We start from the raw sequence: 17,825 nt of genomic DNA on the forward strand, positions 1-17,825 counted from the left end.
TAAAATCCGACGACGCCGAGCAGCTAAAGGCTAAGCTAATCCAAAACCAGCTGCCGGCGGGACATTTACTGAGGACCAGCACAAAGTGTGGATATTATGATTTAACAAGTCTATCTGTCCAGGATGATGACAACATTATTGCAGGTAAGCAGGCAGCCTAGCCGTTTCTAACTACTAACGTTATCACGCTAGCTTGGATGCTAACTAACGTAATGTCATGGTTCAGGTGAGCTGTTTGTGTTATAACGACACAGCAAATTAATGAATGAATGAAAACTTTATTTAACAGATTGCAGAATGGGTACAATACAGTACAGCTCAATACATACAATTGTTAAGGGGATGCAGACCAGAGAAAGACTTTCGTCTTGTTTACATCAGGGTCCCCCATTTTCAATTCATCATAACATAATGACATACAGATAGACAGTAGTGCCTACATCTATACATGACATACCAGATTTGCAAATACAGTACTGTTTGTGATACGAAAAGAGTCCAGAAAAGAGAGTATATACATTTGACGTATTATTATTGTATTGTGATATGTTTTGTTTCATGTTGAAAAAAAAAGAAAAAAAATGTTTGATAAAAAGAAATTTAATAATACAATAAATATCGGTGTGTGTGGGGGGGGGGGGGGGGGCGAGCTGTCAATCTCGCCTCAGGGCCTGTGGGGCATTCCAACCGCCACTGGACACACACACACACGTCTCACGACTTGCGACTCATTTTATTAACAGATTGCAGAATTGGTACAATACAGTACAGCTCAATACACACAATTGTTAAGGGGATGCACACCAGAGAAAGACTTTCGTCTTGTTTACATCAGGGTCCCCCATTTTCAATTCATCATAACATATATGACATACATGACATACAGATAGACAGTACTGCTACATCTTCATCTATACAGAGAAGAGAAGAGAGGAGAGGAGAGGTTGTAAATATGCGTTATATGCGTACGGCCTGGGCAGCCAGCATCTAACTGTTCTAACAGCAATATATAATCCATTTCAGAAGCAGAACACACGCAATAAGTTATAATAATAATTATTGAAAAGTTCTGCATGGGTTTATAAAGTCGTATTTGGGGGTACTGTATTTGGGGGCAATTGACCAATGGTTTGCTTTCAACCCATGAACTGCTTCCTCTCTCACCATTTTATATATATTTTTTTATTTGATCTACTAAAACTGTATTGTATTATATTGTTTGTTTTGTAAAGTGTCTTTGAGAATTAGGAAAAGCGCTATATAGATCGTATTATTATTATTATGAATGGTAGGCTTTTTTAAATGTTTCTCATCTGGGTAAGAGTTTCTTATTTCGGTAAGAGTGCTCTCGACCACTCTTATAATTTGTTCTTGCCTGAGAAAAAAGCAACAATAAGAAAACTTTGCTGAATCCCAGGTAAGAACAAAGTAAGAGGAAATGCTAGTTAAGAACGAAGTCTGTTCTTATATCGCTTCATGCATGAGGCCCATCTCTCTCTCTCTGTACTCGGCTCCTACCTCACCTCCTCTCAACTAAACTCTGTCTGCCCTAGTGTTTTATGTTATGTGTGTCTGGTGTGTGCGCGTGTGGGCTGTGGGTGATCTCGTGGTGCACAGGTGTGTTCTATCAGTCCTAATCAGCTCCCTAATTGCTTCTCCTCTCCTCCCGTGGCAGTAGTATCTCCCATCCTTCACATATCCATGGGACGGGGGGTGATATCTGCCACAATACTTAATAAAGGAGCAGAGGCGTGGGCCATGATGCTACAGAACACAGCTCTCTAACCGCCGGTGTCTTTGTGTGTCTCTCATTCACAGCTGATGCTGAAATGCAAGGATAAGAAATGGTACCAGTTCTAGAGGCGGGACCCCGCGCGGGGCTCGGACGAGGGGCCATCGAGCCTGACACGGAGAGACGCGTGGGAGTGTGGTCTCTAGGCCTCTGGGGTGGCTGCGTGGGCAACCCTGTCACGTGGGCGGAAGGCAGTGGGCAACCCTGTCACGTGGTCGGACGCCGCGGTAGTGGATCGTCTAGAGAGACTGTAGTGTGCGCGACTGGGCACGGACCGATGACAAAGAGCGCCCCGGTAACACTGAGGGTTGCCCTGGAAACAACAGTAACAATCAGTAACGTGCGAGTGGGTTATCCCCCCCCGGACATTGCTGTGTAGATACTTGTTAAAAGTTAAGAAACCGACAAGTTTGCATGAAAACAAAAAATGGATGACTACTAAAGAAATATATAAAACTGCCATATTCAAAAAGCAGCATGCTACTTTAACAAAATACTAAATGAAATTTTGAAAAAATACAAAAAACTTTTATTTAATGATATAAGCCAATGACAGAAACTATGAAAAAGCTTTATATTTTTTGAAATATTGATAAAAAACTATATATATAAAAAGGAAATGTATACCTGCATTGCTATTAAGCCAAATTATTTTAGTATTATTTTGCCTCTTCTTATTATTTTATTACTTTTATTTAGTTTTCAAAATATATATAATTTCAGTATCATCACTTATTACTTGACACAATATCACTGCATATAGTATTATATGCATATAGTATTTATATATATATTAGAGCTGGGCCGTTAACGGCGTTAACGTGCTGCGTTAACGCTATACTAGTATCGCGCGATAATATAATTACCGCATTAATCAAAACAAAAAAAAAAAAAATTACATTTTTTTTTTTTACATTTTTTTTTTTTTACCTTTATTTACCCAGGGTAGGTTCGCTGAGCACAGATGCTCTTTTTCAGGAACGCCCTGCTTCACATTCACACAGTTCCATTCACACCTGGGAGCTGCCCAGTACAACCACAGTTGACACCATTGGCCACTGAGCAACTCCACTGGAGCAGTTGATTCAAGCCATGTCACATAGTTCAAGTTTGAAATGATTCTTTCTGTTTTGCTCCTGAGAGTGCTAGATACTGTACTGTACTGGTAATATTATTTATTTGTGTTAACTTCTGAATAAAACAACTTATTAAACACAAGTACATCTTATTGAACATTATTTTGATATTTCATTACCAATTATCATAGCAAAACAGCTTTTTCAAACAGTCTGTAATGCATTTTGGAAACGGGAGATGGGCTCATGGTGTAATGGGCCACCTGGCCTGAGAAACATAAGGAGGAAAGAAAAAGTAAGGACTTACTTCTGGTCATTATTTGGGTAGAACACACATATTTTGAATGCCTTCGGCAGGTTTTTTTTTTTTTTTTTTTTTAGCCATTTTAATCTAGATTAATCTAGATTAAATCCAGGATTGCAGATAGATTAATCTAGATTAAAAAAAATTAATCTATGCCCACCTCTAATATATATAGATAGTACTATCTCTGCACATAGAACCACAAAATCTGCTACAACTATGTCCTTACCAATAACCTAAAAATCTCCCTATAGCTACAAAAATGCTATACAAATCAGTATAGTAACACCTCACTCAGAACACTCTGAATACACTAATTACTTTACTTTGGCTGCTGCTACTTACTAAAATATTATACAACAAGGAATATCCCCCATCCCCCACACTAGAAACAGGTTGATTTTAGATGTATGAAAGTGTATGAAATAAAAATGTTGGTGGCTGAACAAGTTAATGATATTCCGCAAGGTCTGAAACGGAGTGTGTTTATAATCATAAACATCATGTAATAATAATTCATGTGCCATACAATAATAAACTAACATTATGTAATAACATTTCTTATTACATGGCGTTTTCACATTCGCCGAAATGCTTGCTTGTGATTGGTCAATAGCCCCCCGACAGCGGTCATTATTTTTCAATAATGACCGCTGTTTTTTCAATAATGACCGCTGTGCGCAGCTGTTCGCAATCAAGCCCACTGACACACACTGTTTCAGTGCAATTAGACACTGCCGGTGTGCGTTCTGCTGCCGGCGATGACAGGGGGCGGAGCGACGAGCGGAGCCAGAACGCAGCCAGAACCAGTGTTGCGAGTCGATGTAAAATGAATTAGGTATATTGTTAGTAAGTTAGCCATGTAATAAGCGGGATAATGTATAGCTATACTCGGTCATTGTCGCAAAATAATTGACCTTCACTGACGTTTAAAACACCTCGCCGAAGCGGCTCGGTATTTTAAACTCCGTGTCGGTCAATTATTTTGCGACAATGACCTCGTAGCTATACATTATCCCTTACATAAGCTAACAGCTGACTTGATTTTATTTGAAGAATTGTGAGGTAAAAAAAAAGAGAAAAAAAAAGAGAAAAAATTTAATATTTTCTGTTGTTGTTCATTCAAATATCCTGCTGCCTTTGTCAGAATTAGTTTGGTGAACCATGGAAGTGGATGTGTGTGTGTGTGTGTGTGTGTGTGTGTGTGTGTGTGTGTGTGTGTGTGTGTGTGTGTGTGTGTGTGTGTGTGTGTGTGTGTGTGTGTGTGTGTGTGTGTGTGTGTGTGTGTGTGTGTGTGTGTGTGCGCGTGTGTGCGCGTGTGTGTTTGTGTGTGTGTGTGTGTGTGTGTGTGTGTGTGTGTGTGTGTGTGTGTGTGTGTGTGTGTGCGTGCGTGCGTGTGTGTACGTGCACACATGTGATAGATTGGGTCACCCAAACCGATGTAAAGACAAACCTCTCTCTCTCTGCCAAAGCAATCTTTAACATGAATGAAACCCCCTTAAAATAAGTATGTTCTTAAAAGCCATGGTGGTTTGTGTGTTTACATTTTGGTAATCAGAATTGGTTCTCTGGAATACAATCTCACACGATTCTAGATATCTTATATTGGTAGAGGAGGTGGCATCAAATATAATTTAAAAAATCATAATAATAAAAAAAAAAATTTAAAGATAAAGACTACCAATTCCCCATATGAAATGCTGGGTGTATTCAGGCAAGAAATAAATGTAACATAGGGGATTAATATCTTGTAAGTGGCCGTTGCTACAGTGAGGTGTAGGTGTGAGTGAGTCATTCTCAATGGGGTAATCTGTGTACAATATGTGAGAAATCCACTTAGATTTCAACTAACGGTGAACATTTTCAGTTTATTTGCACACTGCTCATGGGTGAATATAACACCCCTCTGCACTTGCCCTGACATGGTGATGGCCCGGGGTGTAAAGTACTTGAGTAATTGTACTTCGTTACAATACTTAAGTACAGTTTTTGGGGATTTGTACTTTACTCAAGTATTATTAGGTTTGTATACTTGTACTTTTACTCAATTACATTTCAGAGAAAAAAAACATACTTTTTACTCCTTACATTTAAAAACGCAGACCTACAAAGTACAAATCTCGCAGGTCCAACAATTTGTATTAGTATATTTGTTTCTCTGGCCGAACTAACGTTAACATTATTAATCCTGCGGCCGCGCTTTATTTAAAAACAGCCAATCAAATCCCCATCCATGGATAATGAACCCGCCCATAGCCATGCTGATTGGTCCTTGTGCAAGACTAGAAAGCGAGGATCTTTGATTAAACACCTGCTATCAGAAGAATAGAAAGTCAGAAAAAAGGTTTTTACTTTTTAGTACATTTAAAAGTAGAAACTTTTTTACTTTTACTCAAGTGTGGTTTCTATCCAGATACTCTGACTTTTACTTGAGTAAGATTTTGAGACGGTACCCATACTTTCACTTAAGTATAATTTCTGGGTACCCCTGGTGACGGCCTGTCTCTGACGGCTCAGTATGTACAGAATCTTTTATTTTTTTAGTTCCCCCCGAGACGTCGCTGTGGATCAAGTCGTCGTGTTGTACGTGTCAACGGGGGGTAACACAGGCAAACCCCAATAACAGAGGAACTGAATGTGACGTCTGTATTTGTCACTATTTGGAACTGATTCGAGAGGCAAAATTAGGGTTCCCTATCTCACAAGGCATATTTATTAGGGATGTCCGATATTATTGGCCTACCGATATTATCGGCCGATATTGGCATTAAAATGTAATATCGGAAATTATCGGTTTAAAAATAGTTTTTTTTTTTACATTTATTTAACCTTTATTTACCCAGGCAAGCAAGTAAGAACAAATTCTTATTTTATTTATTGTCAAAAGTATACATAATGTTGTGTTAATTCCACGACAAGAGATATGTAATGTTAATTACCTGAAATTATTGGTATCGGTTGATATCGGTATCGGAAATTTAGAGTTGGACAATATCGGTATCGGTAAAAAAGCCAATATCGAACATCCCTAATCGGTATCGGTTTGATATCGGTATCCTAATATTAAGAGTTGGACAATATCGATATATCGGATATAGGTAAAAAAAAAAAAGCCAATATCGAACATCCCTAATATTTACACACAGACACTGCGTTGTACCATAATCATGGATCATGCCCGTCGCTCTTCCCTCACATGAAAGTGGCAGCACGGTGGCACAGTGGTTAGCACCGCTGCCTCACAGCTAGAAGGTCCTGGGTTTGAACCCCAGCAGGGGGCCTTTCTGTGTGGAGTTTGCATGTTCTCCCTGTGTTCACATGTGTTTCCTCCAGGTACTCTGGTTTCCTCCCACACCATAAAGTCATGCATGATGTTAGGCAGGGACTACAGATGAAAACTAGCTCATTTAGCTAATTCTGGCACATTTACATTGATGTGGAAACTGAATATGTTGATTAATGTGCACTGTCCCTGGGTAATTTTTTTTAATAAACTTAAACACAGCACACCACAAGACACCGATTGATACATGTTGACCTGCATTTTAAGACCGGTACCATGAACTGAACCATGTGTGTTGGTCGTAAAAAATGAAAAAAAGAAGAAGAAAAAAGATGCTGTCGGTGAGATGTGTGTTCAGTGCCGTTTAAACTTTCAGTGGCGGAGACCAAAGTAATTTATAAAAAATGATGATCCGACTTCTATTTGACAGGGTGTTTTGTTTGTATGTTTTTGGTTTTTATATCAACTGTACAGGTCAGCCCTGGGAGTAAAGAAAATAAATAAATAAAAAGGAATACAAAATAAATATTAGGATATTTTTCTCTGTATGTGTTGTACCCATCACTGCTGGTACTGTGCCTGGTATTCTGGCTCTGTCTAATATCACTGGACTGGTGATGTAGTCGTAGTTGAGGTCAGTGGCGTATATTGCTCAAGACAAGAGGGTTCGCTGTGACCTCCCACCTTCCTATATGGTTCTGTGGTAACTAAGGTGATAGGTGGGTTTACTCCGTGGGGTGTATATTCCTGTATACCTGTGTGTATACCCTTGACTATGCTGCTGGCTGGAACTCTGTAGTTCTCTACATTGTAGTACTCTCTCTCTCTCTCTCTCTCTCTCTCTCTCTCTCTCTCTCTCTCTCTCTCTCTCTCTCTCTCTCTCTCTGGTTTTTCTCAACGACAGCAGCAACGTTTGTCTTGTTTAAATGGATTCTAACACCTTTTGTTCTTATTGATATTATACTAGTGTAATAGAGATTACTGGAGAAAGGAAAATACAAAATGAAAAATATGTTGATGCAAAATCAAATTGAAATAAACATTGATTGATGTACACAATTGGAGTGCTGTTTTTTTTTCGTCCATGTATATATTCCAGTTCAGTCGTTCAGTTGCCATTTTTGCATTATATTAATATTGCGATCCTGCAATCAACAAAAAACACTCCATTCAACATTTAAATGAATTCCAAGTATTGATTGCTTGACAATCAAAAGTAAAAGTTCAATATAATGTCCTCGTGTTTCATTCACTAATTCATTAAATCTGTATTGTGGCATTTACTATGATTATAAAAGTAAATGGGTCACGGTCAGGTTAACCTCACTGATTATTTGTCTGATCACTTTACACTGATCTCTCCACACACAAGCACACACACACACACACACAACACAACGTTCTGCACTCGCACACACACAAACACACCACGGGTCACTTTAAACACACAAGGAAAGGGTCACCTTTCACTGCCGCATGACAACAGGTTAACCCTTTCACTGCCGCATGACAACAGGTTAACCCTTTCACTGCCACACTACAGAAGGTTACCCGTCGGTAGTGTGATAGTAAAGGGTTAACCTTCTGTAGTGTGGCAGTGAAAGGGTTAAGAAAATAACTTGTTGTGATTGTTGCACAGTATAGTTAGTGACAGCAAGTATAGCATAGGGACATAGAAGAAAAAACTGCACATTGTATACAGTAGGTATGTACATACACAGTAAATTTCGCAGAGTAAATTTTACTCAAACTGAGTACATTTTACTCAAACTGAGTACATTTTACTCAAACTGACTCAGTTTGAGTAAAATGTACTCGGTTTGAGTAAAATTTACTCTGCGAAATGTACTGTGTAGGATCAAGTCAAGTCAAGTCAAGAGTTTTATTTGTCACAGCCTAACAAGTATACAATGAAATGCGGGGGGTCTTGCCCGCAACGATTGTGCATAATACAATAGTAATATATAATAAGAATTAGGGATGTCAGATATTATCGGCCTACCGATATTATCGGCCGATATCGGCATTAAAATGTGATATCGGAAAATATCGGTATCGGTTTTCAAAAAAATATATATATATATTTTTTTTACATTTCTTTTTTTTTTAACAAATGTTTTTTATTTCCCCTTTTTCAACATAAAACTAGACAAACAATACAGTAACAGTAAAAATCAATGATAAATCACAGGACAATGACAGAAATAATAATAACAATAATGACAGTCCAGTAATTAAATCAAAATAAATGTAGATTAAAAGACATACAAATTATAAATACAATACAATACATGTGCTCTTGTTCGCTCTTCCTCGCTCTTTCCTTCCCCTTCCGTCCCCCTCCACCCCCCCCCCCCCCCCCCCTCAGGACCCCCACTTGGACTATACATCCACTATTCCATTTAACATCAGAAATTACAAGTTCATATGCTTCCCTTTATCTTCTCCACCACAGCTAACCAGATTGCTATGCTGGCTTCATTAACACCTCAAATTCGTGCAGTAGATATCTCTAGATAAATCACATCGAGATAGGTAATAACCCATACCTTCCGGAACATTTTATCCGATTGAATCCAGCGTGACGCTATCAACTTTTTGGCAGCCGTAAGACCGGACAAAATTTGTCTCTTTACATGTACAGAGGTTGATAACTGAGAAACATCATTCAACAACAATACAGAAGGCAGTGTAGGTATGGTCAGAGATAAAAATTCTGAGGAGAACAATGCATGCAGACAGATGTTTATAGTAGGGATGGATATGCTTGTTTTATATGGATACCTTAGTCTTGGCTGGGTCTGTCAACTTATTATTTTGATGATCTATAAATATATATATATTATAAATATGCTACTCACTATAAAAGAATTGCAGGAAAGAAGTAAAATCATAAGATATTTAAAAATTCTGGCGGCTAAGTGGCGCAGTGGGCAAGGTGCTCGCCACTAACGCAGGAGATGCTGGTTCGAGCCCAGCTCTCTGCGTTGCTTCCGGCTTGGCTGGTCGTTCATACTAATACAATTGGCAGTATTAGGGGGTGGGAAAGGCGGTGGGTGGGGATCGACTCCTGGACAGCGACTCCTACAGGTCGGTTGGTGCGCCTGTACAGCAGAATCAGGAAGTATCGGGGGCAGCGTGAGCCTCCCACGCGTTACTCCTCGCCGAGAGATCGCGCTGTTCAGGTGAGTTTTATCAATGTATGCAAAAGGCATAAATTATCACCAGTACATACATACATGTTGTACACTGGTACGGTATACCGAAAAGTATATTCAAAAGTATCCGTTTGATTTTAGACCTAGAGATTGTTTTAGACCTAGAGGTTGTCAGGCAATCTACGAATTCCAATCTGGCTTCAGAACATCCCACTCCACTGACACATGCCTTCTCTATTTGAACGACCACATCAAACAAGAGTTGGACGCGGGTAAATACTGCGGCATGGTCATGCTGGACCTACAAAAAGCCTTCGACACTGTCAATCACTCCATTCTGATTGACAAGCTAAAAGCAATGGGTTTTGATAGTCTATCAGTGAGATGGATGCAATCCTACCTGGAGGGGAGAGAACAGATGGTGGAGGTAAACGGTACCCTATCCCCCCCCCCCCCCCCCCCCTCACAGTGAGCTGTGGTGTTCCACAAGGAAGCATACTAGGACCGCTACTGTTCCTAATTTATGCAAATGACATGTCGTCAGCTTGTGACTGCAACTTGTTCTTGTTCGCAGATGACTCAGCCCTGCTGGTCTCTGACAAGAACAAGTTACAGGTTGAAAAAACCCTCAGCTCCGAACTAGGCAAAATCTGCATATGGCTCGCTGATAACAAACTCTCATTACACATGGGCAAAACAGAGTCCATTCTCTTCGGTTCAAATAACAAACTCAGCAAGACCGACGGCTTCTCAGTTACAGTGGGTGACAATATTGTCACAAGGAAAGATGAAATTACCTACCTGGGCTCCATCCTAGAGGCTAATCTTTCCTGTGACAAAATGGCATCCAATGTAATAAAAAAAGTCAACCAACGAACTCGATTCTTGTACCGGATCTCCTCTCTGGTAAACAAGAACACCCTGAAGACTCTGGCAGGAGCACTCATACAAGGGTACTACGACTATGCTTGCACCTCATGGTACCAAAGCACCTCAAAGGCGCTAAAAACAAAATTACAAACATCTCAAAACAAACTGGTCAGACTACTGCTTGACCTTACTCCTAGAACCCACCTCACCCCTGCCCACTTTGACAACCTAGGATGGCTTAGAGTAGACGACAGAGTACAGCAACTTGCAATGGGCCTGCACAAGATACACTACACAACCAAGGTACCCATGTACATGTCAAAATACTTCCCAAAGGTCAGTGAATACCACGATCACAACACCAGAGGGAGTTCCACAAATCATGTTAAACCCAGATTCGGCTCAAACAAGGGACTAAACACATTTCGCAATTATGCCACATCAATGTGGAACGCCCTACCCAAAGCTGTAAAGGAATGTGAATCACTACCCACTTTCAAAAACACTCTCAAAGAACACCTACGGGAGACTGCAATTCGAAACTGGCCCATGTAAATGTCCTAACCCAACCCCCTCCAATGTACAGTAAATTACCAAGTATGGTTGTCAATATTCCAATGTACAGTTTTGCTTCTGCCCAACCCCCCCACCCCACCCACCGAACCACCTCCAATGTACAGCCCCCCCCCCCACCTACCCAACCTCCCCCAATGTACAGTTTTTACGTCAAATGTATATACTTTTTTCTGGACTCTTTTTGTATCACAAACAGTACTGTATTTGCAAATCTGGTATGTCAAAAATTTATAGATGTAGCAGTACTGTCTATCTGTATGCCATGTATGTCATTATGTCCTGATTAATTGAAAATGGGGGACCCTGATGTAAACAAGACGAAAGTCTTTCTCTGGTCTGCATCCCCTTAACAATTGTGTGCATTGAGCTGTACTGTATTGTACCCATTCTGAAATCTGTTAATACAGTTTTCAATCAATCAATGAATCAATGAATCAATGAATCAATGAATCAATGAATCAATCAATCAATCAATCAATCAATCAATCAAGTAAACAAGACACACGTCTTTCTCTGGTCTGCATCCAATTGTGTGTATCGAGCCGTACCGTATTGTACCCATTCTGTAATCTGTTAAATAAAGTTTTCATTCATTCAACCCGGCGGAACTAATGGCGAGATCGTGGTTCCAGTGGGACTGATCTGAGAGCTGCACCAAACACCCTGACAGCGCGCATGCGTAACTTCTAACGACTTGATCTTCGAACCTGATACAAGCAAGTGTTGTTGCCACTACTGTAAGTAACAACATGTACACACATTTAGAAGGTATCAATCGTGGACACACGGAATGTGCTCTGTGTCAATCTCGTGTAAACGTGGAGATCTTTTTTTTTAACTAAATATACGTTTTCTGCCCCAGATATTTCAAAGGAATTTGATTCTATTCGACGAGCAATTCATTGGGTGACTGATTATTATACACATTTTCAATGATGAATTGAAAATGGGGGACCCTGATGTAAACAAGACGAAAGTCTTTCTCTGGTCTGCATCCCCTTAACAATATTGTGTATTGAGCTGTACTGTATTGTACCCCTTCTGCAATCTGTTAATACAGTTTTCAATCAATCAACAGATTTAGAATGCTGCCTGCAGGGGAGAATCCCCCCTTCTGTTGCTGTATTATGGGATACATGCAATGCATGGCATATCAGCCATTCTAGGGCTTAATTTCCAAGAATCACATTTGGAACGTGAAGAAGGTTTGCATACGATGACAGCAACTTGATTGATTGATTGATTGATTGATTGAAAAGTTTATTACCAGATTGCAGAATGGGTACAATACAGTACAGCTCAATACATACAATTGTTAAGGGGATGGAGACCAGAGAAAGACATTCGTCTTATTTACATCAGGGTCCCCCATTTTCAATTCATCATAACATATACGACACACACAACATACAGATAGACAGTACTGCTACATCTATACATTTATGACATACCAGATTTGCAAATACAGTACTGTTTGTGATACAAAAAGAGTCCAGAAAAAGAGTGTACATTTGACGTAGAAACTGTACATTGGGTAGGTGGGGTGGGGTGGGGGGGGACACTGTACACTGTACATTGGAATACTGACGAGCTATTGCGTACAATAGCCGGTCTATACAACCTGAAAACAATACTTGTTTTTCTCCAACCCCCTCTCTTAAAATGTAGTTCATGCCGGTCTAAACTCAGTCAGGAGGTTGAGAGGATCAGATGTGGTGCCAGAAGCTGCGTCTGTGGCTGCAGCCGGGGACTCGCCTGTGCTTCTTGCCCCGGCAAAGTGCCCACAAGCTGGCTTCACTGCAGCAGACCTCCGGCTTCACACAGAAGAAGCTCCAAGGCCTCCTGTACCCCTTCAGCGAGCTGGACACCTATCTGGACAAGTACTTTGTGTGGTGTCTACTGTTGTATTTGACTTTTACTGTTTTTTACTGTAGTTTAGTCTTGTGCTGTCATGACATGTTATCAGCCCTTATATCTATAATTCCACAGGCATTAAAGTACCAATTGTGAATTTATTTGGCCATATATAGATTGTAGGTATATTGCATGGTTATTGGAGAAATTGCATTGACACATGGAACTTTTACAACATTAAAGGCTTTTGTTAAAGGAACATGCCAACGTTATGGGAAATGTGCTTACTCTCTTCTCCAGAGCCAGACAAGTAGATGGATACAAATGTCCTCTCTGTGCGTCCAGTAGAAAGCTTTCCTTTAGCACAAATTAATGGAAGCGGATACGGACCAGCTAGCCTAACTGTTGGCCAAAAACACCTCTCCCGGAGTTTTAAGCTAAGCTAGGCTAGTGGTCCGTATCTGCTTCCATTAATTTGTGCTAAGCTAGGCTAGCTTGCAGCCAGATGGATTTCTACTGAACGCACAGAGAGGAAACTGGTGTCTAACTTCTTGTCTGCCTCTGGAGAAGATGGTAGGTGCGTTTACCATAAAGTTGCCGTGTTCATTGAAGCTGTCAATCAATTCCATTCACAATCATTCATAAACCTAATGAAGGCCTGCCGCGGTGTGACTACGCATTACTGTCTGTTTTCATCTCATGTTGACGAAATGCATGTTTTTTTAAACTCTGGATTGAATTTAATCTGATGTAACGTTGCAGATCTGTGGACAGGAGGCCATTCCAGCTGTTCCACCCCAGCGTGAAGGACATGACCCGAGCAGAGAGGCTGTTCCTCCATAACATCCAATACCACAGCTCTGCGGAGAGGATGGACCACGCTCCCACACTCAAACCACCAGAGGTCAGTGTCTACCTGGATACAGCCTATTACCCAGGAAGACTAGCTGGGAGCCATGGCACCAGCTAATGGGGATCCTTAATAAAAACAAACCCCCACCCCCTCCTAATGTACAGTTTCCTCCCCCTCGTATGTATATATTTTCTGTTAGGATCTCTGTTTAACATTGAGTGCCACGCCCCTTCCGGAAGGCGGCACGGTGGTGTAGTGGTTAACACTGTCGCCTCACAGCAAGACGGTCCAGGGTTCGATTCCCGCTTGGGGACCAGGTTGCCACATTGCCAGGTACCCAGGTGGGGTATCTCCCGGGCCTTTCTGTGTGGAGTTCTCCCCATGCTTTATTATTAAGTGACCTGGCCTTGCCGTTCAATTAACCCGATGTAAACGTAGTTGTAGTTTGTAGAGCTAAACCTATATTTTATAGTATAGCTATGGGCAGGGCCGCCTCGGAGAAATGCGAGGCCCTGTGCGAGATTTAAACGCTAAAATGCTATTTGGCCCTAAACAGAGAGTACACAGTGGCAGAATACCTGAGCACTGTGACTGAAGATCCTTGACTAGGTACAGACTCAGCGAGCACAGCCTAGCCATCGAGAAATGCCGCCATAGGCAGACTGTGTGTGTTAGAAAGAGAGAGAGAGAGAGAGCATGTGTGTTTGTGTGTTAGAGAGAGAGAGCATGTCTGTGTGTCGTGTGTGTGTGTGTTAGAGAGAGAGCATGTATGAGAGAGATAAGCAAAGATGAGCCCCTAAAGGATATTCAACTTTTAATGGAAGAACAAAACAGAAGGAAAAGATAACTTCACAAAGGCAACATGAATATACATAGATCCAAAAGGACAAAGATCAACACTTAAATCCAAAGAGAAGAGGGTCTATACCAGAGAAAACAAAGCAGCAAGGAGCCAATGGCAATCAGCTAAATAGGCTAGCCAGGTACTGACACCAGGCCACACACAGCTTTGGCCAACGCTACCCAAGCTACACAAACGACCAAGACAATTCACACACAGCACATGTCGTATCTCCAAATGTTGTGAAGTAACATATGTTTTGCCTGGAAAAAAACATCGTTATTAACAAAACATTCGGGAGGGGAAGGAAGGAAGAGTGGGGTAATGTCATGACATCTTCCTGCACCAAGGAACGCAGGGCGAAAGGCCGCAACACAGGTCTCCACATTGACGAAAGGCCTCTCGCTGGCGGGACAAAAAGAAGCTATGGCCGGAGCCTTGTCATGGTGCAGGCCCGACTACATCTTCTGTCAAAGATGATGTCGTAGTCAGAGAGTGCCAGGGCCCGCTATTCTCACGGCTAATGTCAATGGTCGTAGCACAAGCTAACAGCTAACTCTAGGCTAACTGATAGCATCAAGCTAACGTTCCCAGGCGAGCGAAAACGAGCAGCTAACGTCGTAGCTAAACAGCTAACTGGCTAACAGTTAGCTCAACCCGGCTATCACTAAAAGCAATACAGGCCAACACTTCAGACAGCCGCTGTGTTTTCCTCTTCTCATACGAAGAGAGAAGGGAAAAAGAAGGCAATACACGTCCCACTACAGAGTGGTGTTTACCATAGCGGTGCCGGCAACAAGTCCCTCGCGGACTATAGCCGACTTGAGCATGGAGATATTCTCATAATGAAACACCAAGCTCACCTCCCTCGCACCAGGTGCTGACACCACACACCTTTAGCTACTAGTACTACAACAGCTAGTCGGCCCATTTGGCTCCCGAGAGAGAGAGAGAGAGAGATATCCACGGCGGGAATAGAATAGAGTGCATTAAAAACTCACCAAACGTCCAAGAGGATGGAGACAACCGCGTGGAGTTGACGAAGTTCATCTGCCAAACGACCGTCCTCTTCATCTTGGCATAACAATGCTGCACGCGCTGTCTCTAGGTTAGCTAACGCTAGTTAGCCTTTAGCTAAGCTAGCTACTAGCCGACATCATCATGGCTATATCCCGACTGAACCACACGTTAGCACTCAATATTATAACGTAGCTAAAGCTAACTAGCTGTCCCTGTCTTTAGCCGGGATGGCTAGCCTGACTGAACTGTCTAACATGCAACAACTTTCATCTTCAGTCCATCTGCCGAACGATGTCCTCTTCATCTTGGCTGGCATAACCTCCAATGCTGCACGCACGAAATAGTCAGACTCTACCTTACCTGTAACCCCTCCCCTCATTGAAACCAATTCTGCTGCAGAGCCTCAGAGCTGCCTCCAATAGTGTATCTGCAGAGCCAATAGTGTATCTGCAGAGCCGCAGAGCCAGGAACAAGTCAGACACATTCTACAAACGTGTCTAATGTGAAATATATAAGCATATAAGCAAAACTAGATTTTATGTCTGTGATGAAAAAGGGCCTCGCGGGAAGGGGGGCCTCGCAAAAAATGCGAGGCCCCCCTTCCCGCGAGGCCCTGTGCGACCGCACTGCTCGCACACCCCCTGAGGCGGCCCTGGCTATGGGTCTAATAACGCCGTCGAGTGTCAGTGAGTTGCTTCCAGTCAACGTGCAAAAAACGTTTTTTTTTTCTTCGTTTTTTTAACTTACATTTTTATTACAATTATCCACTTACAACATTTACACAGTACCTTAAACAACATCAAACATACAACAATACAGTGACATGGGTGCCTTGAATTCTTAGGCTAGTTCAGTAGCTCAGACCCCCATAAGAGTGACCCCCCCCCTCCCGCCATCCACCCCGAGAGATAGGGCTCCCCCATATCCCAGGACCTCTAGACACGGAGCCGGGCCCCAGCGACACAGGTTCCTTGAATTGATTGGGCCTGGCCCAGTAGAGCAGAGCCAAGCCTGTTACCTCCCATGTCCCCAAGAACCCCCCCCCCACGCACACCGATCCCACAACACACAAGGCCCCCCTGGGCAAAGCTCATCCGCTCTGACCCCCCCAATAGGCCTCCCCAAGAATCAGAACACCCCCATATCCCAGGCCCACTAGTAGGACTCCCCCATATCCCAGGACCGCTATACACGGAGCCGGGCACCTGCAACACGGGTCCCTTGAATTGATTGGGCCAGGCCCAATAGAGGAGAGTGCAGGGGGCTCCCCCCCACCCAGCCAAGCCCGTTACCTCCCATGTCACAGATAACCCCCCCCCCTGCACATCGACCCCACAACACACACGATCCCACCACCGACCCCGCAACACGCAAGGCCCCCCTCTCCCGGGTCGATCCGCCGATACTATGGCCTCCCCCCCCCCACTAAACTCAGCCCACCCACTTCTGTACCTCCCATGCCACCGATATCACTATGTACATTTATGCTACCATGACTTATAAAATAAATAAAACTGACAACACAATAAGAAACATTTTTATGAAAATATAATCATATGATTAGCACTCTTTCCCCCGTTGGCGGTTTGGAGGGGAATCAGCTCTCCTATTGGAGAAGCCCCCCCCCCCCCCCTAGTGACGGAGATACCCCCCTAAGGAGATTCTCCAAGCCTCTCTTCATGTCCAACATTTTGAATTCTTGTCCTTCACAATTGTCCATGTGCACATTTAAAGCAACTGCTGTTCTAACATAACTCAGAAAAAAGACTAAAGACAATTGGCACTTCCCAGGCTTTTACCCCCGTTGGCGGGCTGGAGGGATAAGGCTCTCCTGGAGAGGCCCCTCCTATAACGACGGAGATATCCCCAATGGGGATTCTCCAATGCCCCTATTATTGTCCAACATTTAATTTGAATTTTTATCTTTCATATGTTAGTACAGTTCCAGAGCTCCCGGTCAGGTCTCCGAATGTGTTTCCCCATGTTCCCCGTCGTCTTAGTTGTGCGTCATGTGTGTTAGTGTCTACAGTTCAGTCTAGTACGTGTTATTTATATTATATGTCCCGAATCAAGACCCAATTTCCCCAACTAATAATGTGTTTACCTTGTCTGTATTCCCAGTGGTCTGTGTGTTATCTGCAGTGTGTCTCGAATCATAACATCCAGTCACTATCAAATAATATGCATACTGTATGTGG

At 42.3% G+C, this 17,825-nt stretch overlaps 1 protein-coding gene across 2 annotated transcripts in view; it reads left to right on the forward strand.

The window, feature by feature from the left end:
• The first annotated feature begins 11,712 nt into the window (after positions 1 to 11,712).
• Positions 11,713 to 17,825, forward strand: part of gtpbp8 (GTP binding protein 8) — a 55,767-nt gene continuing 49,654 nt past the window's right edge. The window contains exons 1-3 of one of the 2 annotated variants that reach the window (XM_084313795.1): positions 11,713 to 11,796; positions 12,728 to 12,939; positions 13,676 to 13,817. In XM_084313795.1, coding sequence (XP_084169921.1) covers positions 12,770 to 12,939; positions 13,676 to 13,817 — 312 coding nt within the window. In that variant the 5' untranslated portion in view covers positions 11,713 to 11,796; positions 12,728 to 12,769. Of the gene's footprint in view, positions 11,797 to 11,844; positions 11,966 to 12,727; positions 12,940 to 13,675; positions 13,818 to 17,825 lie in introns of those variants that run through there. The other variant, XM_084313796.1, reaches the window with a different exon arrangement.

Source organism: Notolepis coatsorum (assembly GCF_963971535.1).
Source record: "Notolepis coatsorum genome assembly, chromosome: 5".
NCBI lineage: Eukaryota > Metazoa > Chordata > Actinopteri > Aulopiformes > Paralepididae > Notolepis > Notolepis coatsorum.